At 39.4% G+C, this 18,810-nt stretch overlaps 1 protein-coding gene across 3 annotated transcripts in view; it reads left to right on the top strand.

Moving 5' to 3' along the window:
- CTNNA1 (catenin alpha 1) overlaps positions 1–18,810 on the top strand; it is a 334,496-nt gene that overhangs the window by 270,991 nt on the left and 44,695 nt on the right. For all 3 annotated transcript variants that reach the window (XM_040239992.1, XM_040239991.1, XM_040239993.1), the window contains 2 exons: positions 15,282–15,362; positions 16,530–16,682. In XM_040239992.1, the coding sequence (XP_040095926.1) occupies positions 15,282–15,362; positions 16,530–16,682 (234 nt within the window). The remainder of the gene's footprint in view (positions 1–15,281; positions 15,363–16,529; positions 16,683–18,810) is intronic.

Here is an 18,810-nt window from a genome sequence, read left to right as displayed (position 1 = left end):
CTGTAAAAGGCTCTAACATGCAGGAGCCTTTGACCAGTTTCCTGTTTTCTGTGTCCCAGGCTTTCCAAGTAAAATTGAAATCCACCAGGGCGAGTTGTTTTTCCTTAGGATATTCCTCTCGAAAGCATTGGTTTCATTTTCTTTGACCACTCTGATCCCCTAAATCAGTTTTGATTATAAGTTATTAATTTCGTCCTCCTGTAACTGCTCAGCTGGTTAATCAAAGCTTCAGACTCTCCTTTCCGCAGCCGTTAGTTCTCTCGGTCTTAACTTGTTGATGGCAGATGGGCGGCTTGTTGCAGAGAAGAGCTCCTGGAGCAGCATGAGTGCATTTACTGAAAAGCTTTTCCGAGAAACGGCACAAGAATGGATTTGCTTATGTGCTGCGACCACACAGAACTGTATATAGGCTGACGTCACCGGGTGACGTGTCTTTTGTTTGGGTTTTCCAGAAGCTTTACTGTTATAAAGCAGCGTGCTTTGTAATAATATCGGGGTCGTTGTAAGACCCCCGATTATAATAAAGCGAGAAAGAAGAACTCCTGACCTGCAAACATGGTATTCCTTCAGTGTAGGAAGCAGCAGTGAGGTTGTAATAAAGGCTGCATTCAAGAAGATCCGTCTGAACAGTGAGTTGGGTTAGCAGAGTGACGATTTTATAATGCTTGGAAGAGCCAGCATTAGACTGCCGATTCTGCATAGAGAGAGCATCTGAATGGGCAGGAGCCTGCACGATTTATGAAGTGCTGATTTAACAGCATTCTATGCGAGTGCCTGCTGCTCTGGTAGTTTGGAAAGCTACTTAATCACCTGGTTGTCATGCTTAGTTAAAATAGAAGTTAGGACTATGATTTGCTTCAGATGTGTTGGTAAACTAGTTCAGTGGGCTTTGCTTCTTTGCCATTAAGAGTTTAGTATTATAAACCAAGAATAAAGGGGGGGAAAAGTTGGAAAACAAAGAACTTGGTTATTTTGCTCTTTGAGAATTTTAAGAGAAAGCTAATTAAAATGATTTCTCCTTCTCTGTCTTATTTTATAATAAGTTAGTATTGTGTTTCATCACAATACTAACTGAAAAATAATAATCCAGAAATCTTTGGATGTCTTGATAGGAGAAAAGGGTAGGTTGATATAATTTAATATCGCATGCTCTAAGTGTTAACAGTGGAACAGAAATAATTTAGGACAAGTGGTACAGCATGACTATATTCTGACATGGTCGCTTGTATATACCGCAGAATTTCACTTAACTCCTAAAGCTAAAAAAAGCCTCTACTGATCTGGGTTGGGGTATTGTGGCCCTCAAACAATAGAGCATTTGCATGCTCAACAGCGCCTGTTGGCACACTTAAGAACTGAGTCTCATACTAACTGTTGTTAGACTCTCTCTAGGGAATACAAAAGGTCACTTATACTTTGGAATAGGATTTTTGCTTTGGCTGTTTTTACTTGACCTAACACTATCTTCTCCTGTCGAATAGTATCACTTTTCAGAATTTGGTTATGAACATACAGCTCCATGTTTACTACTGTATAAACATGAAAGTTATTTCTAGTGTGAGTTAGGGTCATAGTTTCAGGCCTGATGAAGGTAAGGCCTCTTGTACACCTGACATTACTGATTTGGCCTTCTTGGCCATTTCTCCCATACCATTTCTCTCATACTTATCCTCAGTAGGTCTTGTCTCAGACTTGAAGGCAGAAATCTGAAAACTATCTGTGTAAACAGAACACCATCAATCTGTTGGCTTCCAGGGGCTTTATCACACTGGGTGTGTGTAAGAAGTTATTTTCTCAAGGGGTGTTGTGTCTGTGTTGGAATGCAGTGCCAGATTGAGGACTGAAGACTCCAGGGTGCTTTCCTCAGGTCTCTGTGGAGACAGCAGCAATTGCAAGTGTGTAGTTTGGCTCCTCCTTCTAACAGACCCCAAGATAGGATTAGAGGTATAAGAATTTCATTGAGGAAAATGCCTGGGATGTGTAAAGGGAGAGAGAAGATGACAGAAATACTCCTTAGGTTTGGTAGAGTCTAAAAACCCATGGGGCATGTCTGACACCTCTGAAAGGAGAGGGGAAAGAAAGACCCTACCAGCCGGGCAGTTCTCAGTCAGTTTCTCCGGGCCAGAGAGAAGTCCCCAGGCCAACATTGCCCACAAGTGGAACCCCTTATACTCAGGAACTAGTGTTCCCAATTTTCCTGTTTCCTGGTTAAGGAAGAGAGGGAGAGGTCCTCGTTGAGAATTCAGGATGCCGTTCCTCCACTGACCTGAATCCTTTCCACAGTCTGTCTCTCTGTAGGCTGGAAGCTCTTAACTCGCGTCCATAATTGGCCTGTAGAGTTTTGTTGCTTGTGCATTTTTCTGTCAATAAAGTTTAATCAAATTCTTAGAGAGTCTGTGACCCTAGGTTTCAGAGTGACCATTCTATAAGGAACAGAACTTGTTTGCAGAGCTTCCAATGAGGGGTGTCTGATAAGGGTGGTCTCTCAATTTTTTTTTTTTTTTTAAAGGAAAAGAAGCCCTGGGGATACTGTAAATGCTCTTACTGAAGTTAGTCACCCTCTGATGAAAAAAAGCCTTGGCAAGGCAGGAGGAGCTGGATTAATTTCTCCCCTAAAGTAACCACTTTAGTTCCATGTGGAGAAAAGTGTTAAAATCAATTGGATCAGAGCAACCATGATTAGGAATGAGTTATATGTGAAAATTTAGAGGGAAAAGCATTTCCTTCCCCTTGAACTCTTGGTTCCCTTCTGCTCTTGTAGTCTACTTGGCCTACTTACAGTACACTAACAGATGAAAAACCCTTAAATTACATTATCCTAATACTATTATAACAGATTTGTGGGCAAGGAAAATTGTTGAGAAAAGCACCAGTGCGATCGAGAGTATTTTTTGATAACACCTGGAGAAGTGGGCAGTAATGCCTGCTATACCACAGTACCCAGAGAGCACGGTCTGTCTAGGTCACTAGCCATCTTGCCCACTTGACTTCTCTTTGGGTTCAAAAAGTTTAGGCTTTGGAATCAAAGAGACGTGATGTTTGTCTTAAAATGGGTTGGAGTACCCTGTTCTTATTGATGGAGATTTGTATCATTTTTTGATCTTTATCTCTCGTTAGCTAAAGGGACTAAAAAGAAACCCATGTTCTTTCTGAATTAGACCTTTTCTTGGTTTCATTTCACAACGGCTTTATTCTGCATACATATGCCTTTGACTTAATTAAAGTGGCAGTACAACCTCTGGAAAGTACTCTTGATATCATCCGTTTCAATTTTCACTGTTATTGTTGTTTGTGACAAGGCAAAGGACGAGTAAGTAAAATCTAGCCTGTCTGTCCTCTCTGTGAATGGTTTTAAGCAAATTAAATGAGTCATGTGGCAGGGTTCAGGTGTTAATACTTATCTGCATTACTCTTCATGAAAGTTTGCTGTTAACATATATTGCTAATCAGGAATAAATATTTACCTCTTTGGAAAAGCAGATGTATAACGTGAAATTTTCTAATCTTTTGTGTTAGGGAGCTAGATTTTGCTTTATGCTGAAAAATCAGGTGTTTCTTAACCAGTCATGCCTGACTCCCCAAATTTTCATATCCCAGAGGTGCTCGGTTAAAGAAAATCTTCTGGCTACCAGTCTCAGTCATGGTTCCTTGGAGGTCTCTTTACAGTTATCAAAAAGTTGCAAAAAGATATAAGATTTGTGGGTCTGAGTATATCCCTTCCCAAGAACCTTTTAGGATTCTTAGTTGGCAACCACAGTTGGGCCTAAAGATGCTAGTATCAGTATCTTTATTTCAGTGAGTTCAATACTAGCCTTTTTTGAGAGGTGGTGGGGGACGAGGCTGAGAGAAAATTATGATAAATCCTAGAGTTCACTGTTTTTAAACATGTATTTAGAGGCAAAGATTGACTATTAAGTTTTTTATTTACTCTTTATTTTTGGCTGTGCTAGATCTTTGTTCCAGTGCATAGCCTTCTCTTGTGGAGCACAGCCTCTAGAGTGCACAGGCTTAGGAGTTGGTGCTGTGTAGGCTTAGTTGCCCCGTGGCATTTGGGATCTTGGTTTCTCCTTCAAACCTGCATTCCATACATTGAAAGGGAGATTCTTAATGACTGGGCCTCACGGAAAGGCAGTGATTTGCTCTTTAAGAAATTACTGGGGTTTGGGGTTACTAAACATCAGCTTGTTATCTTCCCTAGAAACAGAATCTGTCTGACAGAGGCAGATAGAATATGTAAGGATTGATGGCCTTACCAGTCTGTCATGTTAGACATCGGCTAAAGAGTAGTTAATTGATTATCAAGTTAATTGATTATCCTAGGTAGAGCCAGAGAATCTGAAAACATTGAAAATTCTAGGCTCTTAGATTTTTGGTGAAAACACAGAGGACCACTGTTGAGTGTTAATAAGTATCACTGTTACTGAGAATCTTTCCTTCCAAAAGCCTTTTAAGAAGTAGACTGTCTACATTAGGCCTGCAGAATCCACAGTTTGACCCCGTCCTTGCCTTTCATTGATTGTGATATTTTAAAAGTTCTTTTGTTACTTTCATTAAACATGACTGAGAAGGCAGTAGGAAGGAATGATGGTTACACTAATGATGATGAGCTGTGTTCCTTTTGATGCTGTGACTTTCAAAATGTGGGATTTCTCCTAGTTTTGGAGGCATGTGTTTTTGGGCAGTTGTTGCTGTTGGCGGGATGGCAGAACTAGTGTCATGTGCTAACATTGTGTTCTGTGCCCAGAGCTAGAAAATCCAGTAGTAAATCTTGGGGTGATAAATCTTAGCTAAGGGAAAATCTTCCATAGAAGTTTGAGCTGAAGTGCTTTTAAACCACAAAGATCTTTTATTTTACCTATTGTAGACATCAGACCAACCCAAACCAAACAGAGCTGTCCTGAAGTCTTGATAAGTACATAGACTGATAGAAATTTATATTACCAAGCCCTTGGAGATTCCCAGGTGGCTCAGTGGTAAAGAATGTGCCTGCCAATACAGAAGACTTGAAGGTTTGATCCCTGGATCTCGAAGATCCTCTGGAGGGGGAAATGGAGACCCACTCCAGTATTCTTGCCTGGGAAATCCCATGAACAGGGAAGCCTGGTGGGCTACTGTCAATCGGATCACAGAGAGACGGACCCAACTGAGTGACTGAACACACACACATTTCTTACTCTCGCCTTCCGGTGGCTTCATTGTGTTCATGTTTCCCCTATCCTCTGTATGTGGTAGGCTTCATTTTTTATTCTGAAATAGAGCCAAGTTTGGGTTTGTCTTTCCTGCTGCTTCTCCCTTTCTGCATTTAGAGTAACTTTCTATTTACATATGTTTCCTCCTGCCTACATAGATGGCCACAGGCTATATGAAACCATTTGCACAGGATAGGATTAAGAGTTGAGATGCCCATTCATATTTAGAAGAATCTCTTTCAATTTTAGTGGGCTCTTTGACCCAATTGGCTAGATTTAAGAGGGTGAATTTGCAATATATCAGCTATATGCAGTCTTGGTTGTTGAAGCTTGGAAATGCCGTTCCTCCCTCTTAGTGTGCTCTGGGGTAGAGAGATGGCAACATGTGCTTAAGGCAAGCAAAGTATTTGAACATGCGATATCGTCAATGCAGAGAAATCCAATAACAAAAATTCGGCCCAAAGAGAACAAGATCACTTCTTATTAGGAATGGCTTATAGCAGCATGTCAACATTATAGCTGCTGTTGATATATTGACCCCATGTTGCTAAGGCTTGAGCTCCCATGGGAGCTGATTCTTTTCCTCTGTTTTTTTTTGCGCTTTTGAAAGTGAGGGGGGGTGTCTATCTAATGGCTTCATAATTTTTCCCTGTGTGTGAGCATACACGTGTACCTAATAGCTTCATAGCTTTACCTTTGTATGGCTGTACTGTAATCTAGTGGACATGTAGTTTTTTTGAGGCTTTTGACACAGTGTAAAATGAATATTCTTTTAATATCTTTGCATACTTAGGCAAGTTTATATATAAGGTAAGTTCCTAACAAAAAATTGTTGGGTTGTAGGGGGTATATATTTAAAATTGATAGATATTGCCACATTACCTTCCAAAGAATTTTAAACCGTTTATACTTCCCCCAGTAATCTGTAAATGTATACTAACCCTCCCCTCACCTTAACACCATCAAGCAGACTTTAAAATTGTGAATCTGTTAGGTGAAAAATGCTCTCTTTGATGTGTGATGAGTGACACTGAGCATCATTTTGGATGTTGGCATACTGTTGTTTTTGTTCTTTTCTGTGGATTGTGTATTTCATTTGTTCATTCCATTTCCCACTCCTAGAGTTGGTCATTTCTTTAAAGATTTGCAGGGATTATTTGCTTATTAGAGAAGCTAATTTTGTTTCTGACATGTTTTATAAATATCTCCTCCAGTTAGTCATTTGTCTTTTAAAGGTTTTATGATATTTGCTATATATGCTTAATTTTAATGAATGGTGAAACAGGTGATAATCTTTCTTAATATTAAAGCACACACTTGCCATATTACGGTAACGGTCCAGTACAAGTTGGTGAACATGAAATTTGTTGTATCTTCAGTAAACAGAGATTCCCTATTAACCCATTATCTTTAGCAGAGAAAAAGATCAGATCCTTCAGAAGGTTATTTATTTTTAAATCAATGCAGAAACCAAAAATGTTTCCTGATTTATCACAAATCTTAACTTGATTTTACCAGTTAACTGAGCTTTAAAAAATCCTTCTGTACAGGGCTGCAATGGAGACACAGACATAGAGAACAGGTTTGTGGACACGGGCAGGGGAGGGTGGGATGAATGGAGAGGAGCAGGAAAACATATACACTACCATATGTAAAATAGAGAGCCAGTGGGATTTGCTGTGTGACTCAAGGATCTCAACTGGTGCTCTGTGACAACCTAGAGGGGTGGGATGGAGTAGGAGGTGGGAAGGAGCTTCAGGAGGGATGGGACATATGTATGCCTCTGGCTGATTCATGTTGATGGTATGGCAGAAACCAGCACAATATTGTAAAACAGTTATCCTTCAATTAAAAATAAATTTTAAAAAAGATCCTACAGTTTTTAAAGGAAAAAAAATCCTTCTGAAATATCTTTACATTTGAGTCTTTTATTTTTTCCTGGATTATTAGTTGCTTCAAAATTAAGGCCTTTTTAAATGACCTTTATATATTTAATTTGTATACCTATTTGCGATCAATGCAAAGAAATAGAGGAAAAGAACAGAATGGGAAAGACTAGAGATCTCTTCAAGAAAATTAGAGATACCAAGGGAACATTTCATGCAAAGATGGGCTTGATAAAGGACAGAAATGGTATGGACCTAACAGAAGCAGAAGATATTAAGAGGTGGCAAGAATACATGGAAGAACTGTACAAAAAAGATCTTCATGACCAGATAATCATGATGATGTGATCACTAATCTAGAGCCAGACATCTTGGAATGTGAAGTCAAGTGGGCCTTAGAAAGCATCACTACAAACAAAGCTAGTGGAGTTGATGGAATTCCAGTTGAGCTGTTTCAAATCCTGAAAGATGATGCTGTGAGAGTCCTGCACTCAATATGCCAGCAAATTTGGAAAACTCAGCAGTGGCCACAGGACTGGAAAAGGTCAGTTTTAACTCCAATCCCAAAGAAAGGCAATGCCAAAGAATGCTCAAACTACCGCACAATTGCACTCATCTCACACACTAGTAAAGTAATGCTCAAAATTCTCCAAGCCAGGCTTCAGCAATACGTGAACCATGAACTTCCTGATGTTCAAGCTGGCTTTAGAAAAGGCAGAGGAACCAGAGATCAAATTGCCAACATCCGCTGGATCATGGAAAAAGCAAGAGAGTTCCAGAAAAACATCTATTCTGCTTTCTTGACTATGCCAAGGCCTTTGACTGTGTGGATCACAATAAACTGTGGAAAATTCTGAAAGAGATGGGACTACCAGACCACCTGACCTGCCTCTTGAGAAATCTCTATGCAGGTCAGGAAGCAACAGTTAGAACTGGACATGGAATAACAGACTGGTTCCAAATAGGAAAAAGAGTACGTCAAGGCTGTATATTGTCACCCTGCTTATTTAACTTATATGCAGAGTACATCATGAGAAACGCTGGACTGGAAGAAACACAAGTTGGAATCAAGATTGCCAGGAGAAATATCAATCACCTCAGATATGCAGATGACACCACCCTTATGGCAGAAAGTGAAGAGGAACTAAAAAGCCTCTTGATGAAAGTGAAAGAGGAGAGCAAAACAGTTGGCTTAAAGCTCAACATTCAGAAAAACGAAGATCATGGCATCTGGTCCCATCACTTCATGGGAAATAGATGGGGAAACAGTGGAAACAGTGTCAGACTTTATTTTGGGGGGTCTCCAGAATCACTGCAGGTGGTGACTGTAGCCATGAAATTAAAAGACGCTTACTCCTTGGAAGAAAAGTTATGACCAACCTAGATAGCATATTCAAAAGCAGAGACATTACTTTGGCGACTAAGGTGCGTCTAGTCAAGGCTATGGTTTTTCCTGTGGTCATGTATGGATATGAGAGGTGGACTGTGAAGAAGGCTGAGCACCAAAGAATTGATGCTTTTGAACTGTGGTGTTGGATAAGACTCTTGAGAGTCCCTTGGATGGCAAGGAGATCTAACCAGTCCATTCTGAAGGAGATCAGCCCTGGGATTTCTTTGGAAGCAATGATGCAAAAGCTGAAACTGCAGTACTTTGGCCACCTCATGAGAAGAGTTGACTCATTGGAAAAGACTCTGATGCTGGGAGGGATTGGGGGCAGGAGGAGAAGGGGACGACTGAGGATGAGATAGATGGATGGCATCATGGACTCGATGGACGTGAGTCTGAGTGAGCTCTGGGAGTTGGTGATGGACAGGGAGGCCTGGCGTGCAGCGATTCACGGGGTCACAAAGAGTCGGACACAACGAGCGACTGAACTGAACTGAATACCTATTTGCGCTTCTGACAACTTCCCAAGTTGCTACGCACAGCACCTATTTAACAAGTAGATGGTTTTCTAAGAAGAAAACTGGTGTCTCAAAAGCGATTGAAATATCTCAGCTACATGCTTCAGTTTGTTCTTATCTCCATGATGGGTTTTGTTTTCCCCAGGAAGGGAAAGTGGTAGTTCATACATTCATTCTGGTCTCCCAGGATTTGGTGGCAAGGTTGCAACATATTCACTGCATTTCATTTAGTTCTGTGCTGTAGTGGCCATGTAAACGGACATGACATAGTTACGCCATCAGTTCAGTTCAGTTGCTCAGTCATGTCCGACTGCATCCTTCCTTCCAAAGAAATCCCAGGGCTGATCTCCTTCAGAATGGACTGGTTGGATCTCCTTGCAGTCCAAAGGACTCTCAACAGTCTTCTCCAACACCACAGTTCAGAAGCATCAATTTTTCGGCTCTCAGCCTTCTTCACAGTCCACCTCTCATATCCATACATGACCACAGGAGAAACCATACCCTTGACTAGACGGACCTTAGTCGGCAAAGTAATGTCTCTGCTTTTCAATATGCTATCTAGGTTGGTCATAACTTGAGAACCCCATGAACAGTGTGAAAAGTTATGCCATAGTGGAATGTTAATGGTGGTTGTAATACCTAAGCTTGTTAGACGTTATAGGCACCAGGTGTAATATGGCATGGGGCCAAGAAAAATCTAAAGGTAGTAAACAAGGCTGGCTATCATCTGAGAAAATACTCAGATGAACCAGTAAGGCTCATTTCTAAGCTTATGCCTTCTTTGAGGGGAGAGAGAAAGAAAGCAAGGTTATAGTATGTAACATTAGATGTTACATACTAGGATGAAATAGGTAACATTAGGTAAACCAGAAACTTCTTTTGCAACTGTAAGGACTGAGATCCTGTCTTTGAAAGGAATTTGGGGATGCTGGTCTATTTATTTGACCATTATGTTTCTGATATTAAGTTACTTAATCTTTGCCTCAACTCTTGTCACACATTCAGTTGATACAAAGCCTGTCAGCCATGTGTAGGTGAGGTAAAACAAGAAGGGTCAGATTGCTTCTTCTGTTATCCACCAAATGTATATTGTATGATAATGTGTTGCCCATCCCACAGCAAACCTTTTAGTCCTACTTATGAAGGTATAGGGCTTCCCAGATGGCGCTAGTGGTAAAGAACCTGCCCGCCAATGCAGGAGACATAAGAGACTCAGGTTCTGTCCCTGGGTGAGGAAGATTCCCTGGAGGAGGGCATGGCAACCCACTCCAGTATTCTTGCCTGGAGAATCCCATGGACAAAGGAGCCTGGCAGGCTATGGTCCATAGGGTTACAAAGAGTTGGAATGACTGAAGCGACTTAGCAAGTGTGAGGATACTGACTGAACTCAAGTCTCCTTGGGTTTTCAAAATATTTTTCTTGAGAATTTCTTTAATCCCTGGCTTTACCTGATGGCAGTGTAGTGGATGACAGACCTCATTTCCCCCTTTTGTACCTGCAGGTAACAATGCTGCTCTGTTCTTTTCTCTCTCTCATTGTCATTGGGGGAAAGAGGCTTTAGATGCCCATTCTGACTTGAATCTTGTGAAATGTCATGGTTCTTAGTGTTTAAATTTTAATTTTCTAATGGCTGATGGAGGCATTGTATTGAACTAGACCTTCCTATTAAATTAATCAGAACATCCTATTTCCTTTTAAATAGTTCTTAAATGTTCCCTTTTAAATAGTCCTTAAATTGGATTTTACCCTCCACTGCTATTATCTTCCAGCCTTACTCTAGATTAAATATAGAAAGTATTTGGTAGACAGTATTCGAGGTTATTTGAAAACCCTTATATTTTCACTGATAACAGGAAAGGAGGGACTGATGTAGATGACACACTAAGTCCTGTGACTTTCAAGCACATCTGTGGTCACTGGTTTCTCATCTTGTTCATGTTAACAGGTGTCCCAGGGTAGGATTTGAGAATGGCTATGAGGGGAAACATGAGGTGCCATGGAAGCACCCCAGAGGGATACCTAAATGAAACTTAGGGTTGGAGGTGGCCACAGGGAACTTCTACAAGGAAATGTGATACCTCATCTAAAGGATGGGTAGGAGTTAGAAGACGGATGGGAAGAATATTCCAGGTAGGTGATAGAGAGCTTGGCATGTCTGAAGAATTTAAATGTGTGTGGATGGATTATATCTTGAGTGACCAGAGGCAGTGAAGTGATAGGAGTGGCTCAGCTCTGGCAGGTTGAGTGTGCAGAATTAGGAGAAGGAAGCCTCTCACAGAAGAGCCCCGAATGGGCCATGCAGGATCTTCAAATTAGTGTACTTTTCACCCTGGAAGTATTGTGGAAGTCTTCACTTTGTGTTTTTCCCTGGAAACACTGTGTTTATTTTGTGCTGTTACTTTTTGGGTGTTTACCTGTGAACCTTTGTCACATCGCGTCTAGGGAATAATGTGCCTTGAGATGCCACCTGCAGTGCGAGGGACATATTTATCCCTTTTCAACTGGGAAGAGTTAGAATGAAGTTAGGGAATGGAGAGATGGTAGGGTATGGGCAAGGAATTGGTGGACCTATGTGCCAGACACAGTGCTGACACCTGGTATTGTTGTAGCCACGCGTTCCGGGAAAAAAACTCACTCAGAAGGACAGTGCAGATAGTGGAGTGCAGTTTATTACACCGGCGGGCCCAAGGCAAGGTCTCCTCTTAGCCAAGGACCATGACCAGTCTTTCTGAAAACTTTATATACCCCTTGTAGCTCAGTTGGTAAAGAATCTGCCTGCAATTCGGGAGACCTGGGTTTGATCTCTGGGTCTGGAAGATCCCCTGGAGAAGGAAATGGCAACCCACTCCGGTATCCTTGCCTGAAAAATCTCATGGACAGAGGAGCCTGGTGGCTGCAGTCCATGGGGTCGCAAAGAGTCGGGCATGACTGAACAACTAACACTTACTTACTATATACCCCAAGTGTATACGGTGCCCTGAAACTAGTCTGAACACAGGAAAAAGAAAGATATAATCAGAGTTAAGCCATGATTCATGCCTTAAGCCTAGGTAGTTAACAGTGGACAATTATCAATAGGCTTGTGGTTATACCCCAATAAGCATAATAGAATGTATGATTCTATTCGGTTACACATATAATTAGGGTATTCTTTTAGGTGATGGAAAGCCCTGGGGATCTTCCTTCCTGGGGCCTGGTTTTCCAGTTGGTTAGTCTTTTGATAGATACTGGGCATATAGCTCAAAGTCCACAGTCCAGCCCAAGATGAAGTCTTGCTTTCAAGATAGAGCCTGTTCTGTTTCCTCTTTCAGTATCATCTTGAATGGTTGAGAGTTGTAGATTTGTTTGAAGAGAATGCTTATTGTTTCTGAGGCAGGAGACAGTTCTTTGGAAGAAAAAAAAGTTTGTTCACTCAGAAGTCACCACCAAAATGGGTAAATCCTCCAGGAAATTCTAGTTCTTAATACTTAAAAAAAAAAAAAAATCAGTGCCAAACTTAAATGTAACTTCCTGTATGACTTTTACGTACTGCTTTGACCCACTGTTAATGTCATTCAGAACTCCTGTCAGACCTAGCACAATAGAGGGTCTTGCTGAATTAGGAGTTGCTCTGAATTATTTTATCTCAGATTAGAAACCTTCTGAGAAAAAATTACCGCTAGTCCTGCCTGCTCCCGTGGATGCAAAGTACTCACTAAAGAATATATAAATAAATAGAAGCAGGAGGAAGGTGAAGTGGCTTCCTCATGCTTCTCTTGAAAATGGGTTTTGAAAGCCCTTTTACTGTCTCAACCAAAACCGAGTTGCTTAGAGGCAGTTGCAGCTAATAACCTTTGCCTTTCATCTGATATTTACTTGTTGAGGAGATTTATGTTGAAACCCAAACATGCCTTATCTTTTTCTTAGAATGCCTTTGTCACTGCTTAGCAGGGGCATACATATCAAAACTGAGTGAGCCTAGGTGGTCTCTCTACTTACTGGGATAGTCTCTCAATTAGGTGGGAGCCAAGAATTTACTTAAATTCATTGGGCAACTTTAGTTTGGTCTAGCCAAAACTAGAAACAAAAGATCATAACAGCTTTAATCTCAAAGAGAAGATGTTATTTTACAGGTTCGTCAGGCTTAAGTTTGTAAGTGTGTGTACTCACCTCTATTATATTTTAAATGATTGTAACTATAAACTTGCTGTTTGGACTGGTTCTTTGTTTTTTTCTTTTTAAAAGGATGCTTTGATTTAAAAGATGATCTACCTAGCATAACCTAAAAATGTCAGTAAATAACTGCTTCTGAACTGCGCGCCCCCCCCCCCCATTAATGAGGCATAAGCCTCTATTTCCTAAAGTAACAAGAAAGACAAATTAATTTTTAGGATAGTATGACAAAGGATTAACAGATTCGTGTTGTGTGTTGCGTCTTAAAGTGAATTTTGCTGTGTGAATGTAATTCCCTCAAAAGTCAAGTTTAAGAATTTGCTTTTATATAACTTTCTAAGTAAATCCTTATACCCAGATTGAGGACATTTCTGGCATTCAATGGTTGCAAGTAATTAGGTGCTCATGAGGTCATTGAACTCAACCTTTGAGTTTCAGATAACATGTTTACTGAAATAAATAATCTGTTAGAAACAGCCCCCCCTACCAAAACATAGCTAGGTATAATGACAGATTGTACTAGGTTTACTTCTAAATGAGTGCTTGAGTTTCTAAGAAATGTGCTGAGATTTTCCTGATTTAAGCATTAATTATGAGGTCAGTTTTTGTGTGTGTGCGTGTGTGTGTTTTAAATTTTAGCCACCTTTGCCTTAGATCCTTATATTTTGATCTTTGAGGTTGTCAGTAACTAATTGTGCTTGTCAAGTTCTTTTCTGATTGATGCCCATGAATAAATCACAGTTCATTCCTAAAGGTAGAAGAAATTCTCATGCTTCCTCAGTTTTTGTTGAGATTTTTTTCTTAAACCCATTAATATTAGTGAATTACTTAATTTTATTGACAGTACAGGTAGAGAAAAGATTTGGAATGTGACCCTGACTAGATTTGATTGGGACCATATCAATGTATTGGTGTATTTCAACTTTTAATGTTTTGTCTCCTCCTCTCTTTTGCTGCATAACCTATATCCTTAAATATTCCTTCTCTTTTTTCCTAATAGTCCAGAGATGGAGACAGAGGGACAAGTATCATTGTCCACATTCAACAGATGGGGGATAAGAGAGAAATTGAGTAACAAATGTTAAAAGGCACTCAGAAAGTGTATAACTACATCTTCTTGGCTCTTCATCTGTTGTACTGACTTAGGTAGATGGTATATCTGTATCAGAATGCCTTGAGGGTACCCATAGCTAAAGGAACACTGGGTTAAGTTGTTTGTCCATTTGTATCTCTTCTGTAATTACTACATGCTTTACAGAATGAGCCACATTTGTTGACTGGGCATTTTGTAAGGAAAAGCTTTTAATATATTTCATAGTTTAACCTGATGTCTTAAAAGGTATTTCTAAGCACATGGCTAGCCAGCTCTACCTGGGATGACTACCTTTGTCCCTTTTCTTTTAGCTACGATCAGTTTTGCTTAGAATGTTCCCCAAGCAGATGTCCACTCCGCCCCCTGCCCTCTTAAGAAATGCTGATCTATATAGCATTATACTCTCTCAGAGTGGCCAGTGTTCTTTTCTATGCAATACAGTTGCATTAAGCTTAGCCTAGACTTTTTACTTAATATTACAAAGCATTCTTATTTGGCCTATATGATATACAGTATTAACTGAAGTAGTCTTATAAAGCACTCTTTTATTTGAGCTGCATAAAATACATTATTAACGCCTATCCATCATGATACATCTTCGTTTTAAAACTTATTGTTTCACATTTAGTGCCAGATACCATCTTTCACATTTTGACATTGCTCATCTCTTTAAGAGTTCATCAAAATCAGATATTACCTTTTCTTGCCTTCAGTTCAAGGAGAACTGGTTCATTAATGAAATTGTTGTATGCTGAACCTTGAATTAAAATATACATTTAATTTTTCTAGCAGAACTTTAAGCGAAAGTCTTGCCTTTTGGCTTCTCTTGTTTTGGCAAAACTCCCTCAGTTTCCATCATGAAATAATATGGAGCCTAAGAGTTGTAAAATTAGGGTTTTATGAACAAAGCCACATGGTGCTCTCCTCACCCCAATGTATATCCCAACTTGGGGCTTAAAAAATTGATTTTTCAATGTTGATTTGAACTTAGTTATTGACTGCCATTAAATTTTCTTATAAATTACTGCAATGTGCATCTCTTTCCTTGTTTTCCAGGCTGGACGTAAAGAAAGAAGTGATGCACTCAATTCTGCAATAGATAAAATGACCAAGAAGACCAGGGACCTGCGTAGGCAGGTAAGCTGAGAGAAGTGCTGATTGCTTTCCTAAGTTCTTGGTTTTGTTATTTTGGTTAAAATTCCAACAAATACTGGACCCACATGCTTTCTTGAATTAAAGGATGACTTTTCACAGGAAATTTGAGTGTTTTGTTGCTAATAAGCTTCTATTAAATGGCTACTAAAATCTCTTGGGGACCTGGAGTAATACAGTCCCACTGGAATGGACTGAATAAATTATGCTATAAAAATGATGCTCAGGTGAGAAAGTCAACTTAAAATGACTTGGGGACTCAGAAAATACCTTGAAGGATCTTGCGATATTAACTTACAAACAGTAGAGATAGAAATTGAAATTACCTATTTGACTTGCCCCTTTCTGATTTTGATTCTTGGTGAAGATGTGTTTCTAGTACAGATATGCTGAGTATAGAGTTATTTGGGGCTCTGAATTTTCTGAGTTTGTAAGTACAGACATCTTTCTCTTCATTTAATGTTAAAGAATCTCATTAACATTTTGGGAGAAAATTGAGTATTAGTCTTTAAAAAAAAAGATAGGATTGAATTCGTAAAGCACCATTAAGACTTAAAAAGTTGTAATTGTTGTAATACAAACAATTTCCAGACTTAGTGGAGAAATATTTTATTGTTCATGTCTGATATAAAGCAGAATTAAAGATAGAATGCAGCTACCCATCATCCTTTTGGTAAAGTAATATCACACACGGTTATAAAGGTAACTTTTCAATTTTAAGGTTCATAGTGTGCTAACCTTGTTCAGAAAGTACTAACACCCTCTCCCTTCTCATTTTTATTTAGCCAATTAGGCCAATTATATTCCAAGGCTACGTGTTAATTCACGCTAGAGCTCATATCTGTTTAGTTTTTTTTTTTTTTATTACTCCTTTAAGATAGAAGCTTTAGTTTTGTAATTCCCAACAAAAGGGGGTTTTATTTGAAAACTGAGATTCTGTTGCTGAAATGCTTTAACTGTAGCATAAGCTATTATCTCTGCAGTTGTGTTTCCTGTGTTGCAGATTATATAACTGCATGGCTTACATGAGGGGTTCTCATATAAGTGCAGCCAAACTGTCATGAATTTCCAATAGATTTAAAAGTGCAAGAGAAGAAAGCAATCTAGCTTTTTGGTAGAAACAAAATCAAATTTTTACAATTTAATTATTAGCTCCGCAAAGCTGTCATGGACCATGTTTCAGATTCATTTCTGGAAACCAACGTTCCACTTTTAGTATTGATTGAGGCTGCGAAGAATGGAAATGAGAAAGAAGTTAAAGAATATGCCCAAGTTTTCCGTGAACATGCCAACAAATTAATTGAGGTAAGTGTTAGGCATTTTATTAACTATGGGTAACTTGGTGGAGTGTGGTGATTTTTAACCATATTATTGAATCAGCTGAAGAATTTAGGGACTCATGCTGTTTGTAATATGTGTAAGAGAAAAGTCTTTTTCATAATTACTTAAACATCTATCCCAAACTACCATTTTGCTAAGTTTATGTTAATTATGTACCTGATTAAATAAAAATAGTCCCTATTCCTGGAATCTTAACATTTCCACTTAGTGTTAATGCAGATACAGATAGATCATGACATGCTTAATCTCAGAAGACACTGTAGAAAATAGTGACTAGAAGCTGGAGTTTAGAAGTCATATCGCCTGGGCTTGCATCTTGGCAAGTTACTGAATCCCTATGAATTCCATTTCTTATCCATAAAATGAGAATATACAAATGATGCCTATCTAGGTATTATTTTGAGATTTAAGAGATGATGTGTGTCAAGTGCTTAACCCTTTGCCTGAGAACACCCTCCACTCCATCATCCTTTTTTAAAACTAAAGAAATTAGGAACTCCCTGGCCTTCCAGTGGTTAACACTTTACACTTCACTGCCAACGGCACAGGTTCAATCCCTGGTTGGGAACTAAGGCCCCACAAGCCATGCGACGCAGCCGCCACCTCCTGGCCCTAAAGAAACAGCCCTAACATGCTACTAATTAGATATGTTTGAATAGTAGAAATCTGTATGTTAGCTTTGGTTTGTTAAGGTGACAAGAAGAAAGAGTAAGTTGCTATTTAGTTTCCAGATAAGTTAGGCTTGCTCCTACCTTTTGATTACTGAAATTCTATTACTGTTTAATTGATTAATTATTACTATATTTCAAAAATTTGACACATAGTAAGTATATGGCAAGTTATTTAATTTTGTAACCCGAATGTAAAATACCTACTATTTGGAAGAGATATTCTAAAGACCATTTGGCAAGTTGGTCATTATGTAACAATAGAAAATGAGCCTTTTATGTAAAATGTGTTTCTTGTATACTTGGATTTATAGTGATATTAGGCCAGGTTAATACTGTAAAATAGTCTAAGGAAAGCATCAGTTATTACATTAAACATGTTACTAATTTTACATCTAGTTTTCTTTGAACGTTGATCATTATCCTTAACTGAATTAATTATCTACAAAATATGTAGGTCAGTCTTCTGTTCAAGTTAATGATTCGGGCATTTGGTCTGAAGGCTTGCAGTTTGTGTCTCCATTAAGCATAATCTTTTCACATAGTTGTATGATTGCATGAGATATAACCTCCAGATATACAAAGATTGTCTTCAGGAAGCCAGCCTCCCATAAGTAGCCTGCATCTCAGAAAGTGTGCCTGTGAGATAGGAAGTAAGGACGCTGCCAGCCCACAGCCTAGGGTAAAAGGCTACTGTAGTGGCATGGGAAAGGGCACCTGAAAGGGTGTGGCAGGCTGAACCTTCAGGGCAGTCCTGGTCTGTTCTTCAGCTGGAGGAAGGTCACTTTTTAAGGACTTGGTGTACAGTCCTCATCCTCTCCATCCAGCAGAACTGACACTTGCTGAGCACCCACTGTGTACCATGTATGGATGCAATATATGCAGATACAGTGTACATTCCTCATTTCTCAGGTAAGGAAACTGAGACTTAGGGAGGTTAAGTAACTTATATCCCTCTTACAATGAAGGCTGTGCCACTCGGGCTCTCTGGTGTAGTGGACAGCCTCATGCCCAGGAAGAAGCACTAGGTGGTCCTGGTGGCTTTGCAGACCTTACTCTAGGAACTTTGTCCTTGCTCATACTTTTTATTTCATTCTGTACTAACCAGGTGCCTGATAGTGTTCAGAGTTTGATATTCCCTGTCACAGCTCACTTCTGACTTTTTTCTCACCTCTCTCCCCTCTCAGTGACCTCCACTCCCATCATCCCCCACACATAATAATATATGTATATTAAATGACACATGGCATTTCATTGCTTGAGGCATAACCAAAGGCCTTATACTACCATTCTGCAAACATTTAAATTACTTTACGGTGATAGAGGTACTAAGATAAATAATTGTATGTGTGCATAAAAACAAGATGAATTTTTAAAGTGTTTGTTATAGAAGCCTCATATTCCTGATTCAAAGAGTAACTTGG

The sequence above is a fragment of the Oryx dammah genome, unplaced genomic scaffold (genome assembly GCF_014754425.2).
Source record: "Oryx dammah isolate SB20612 unplaced genomic scaffold, SCBI_Odam_1.1 HiC_scaffold_5, whole genome shotgun sequence".
Taxonomy (NCBI): Eukaryota; Metazoa; Chordata; class Mammalia; order Artiodactyla; family Bovidae; genus Oryx; species Oryx dammah.
The sequence above is the reverse complement of the archived record's forward strand: the minus strand, read 5'-3'. Positions and strand labels throughout refer to the sequence as shown.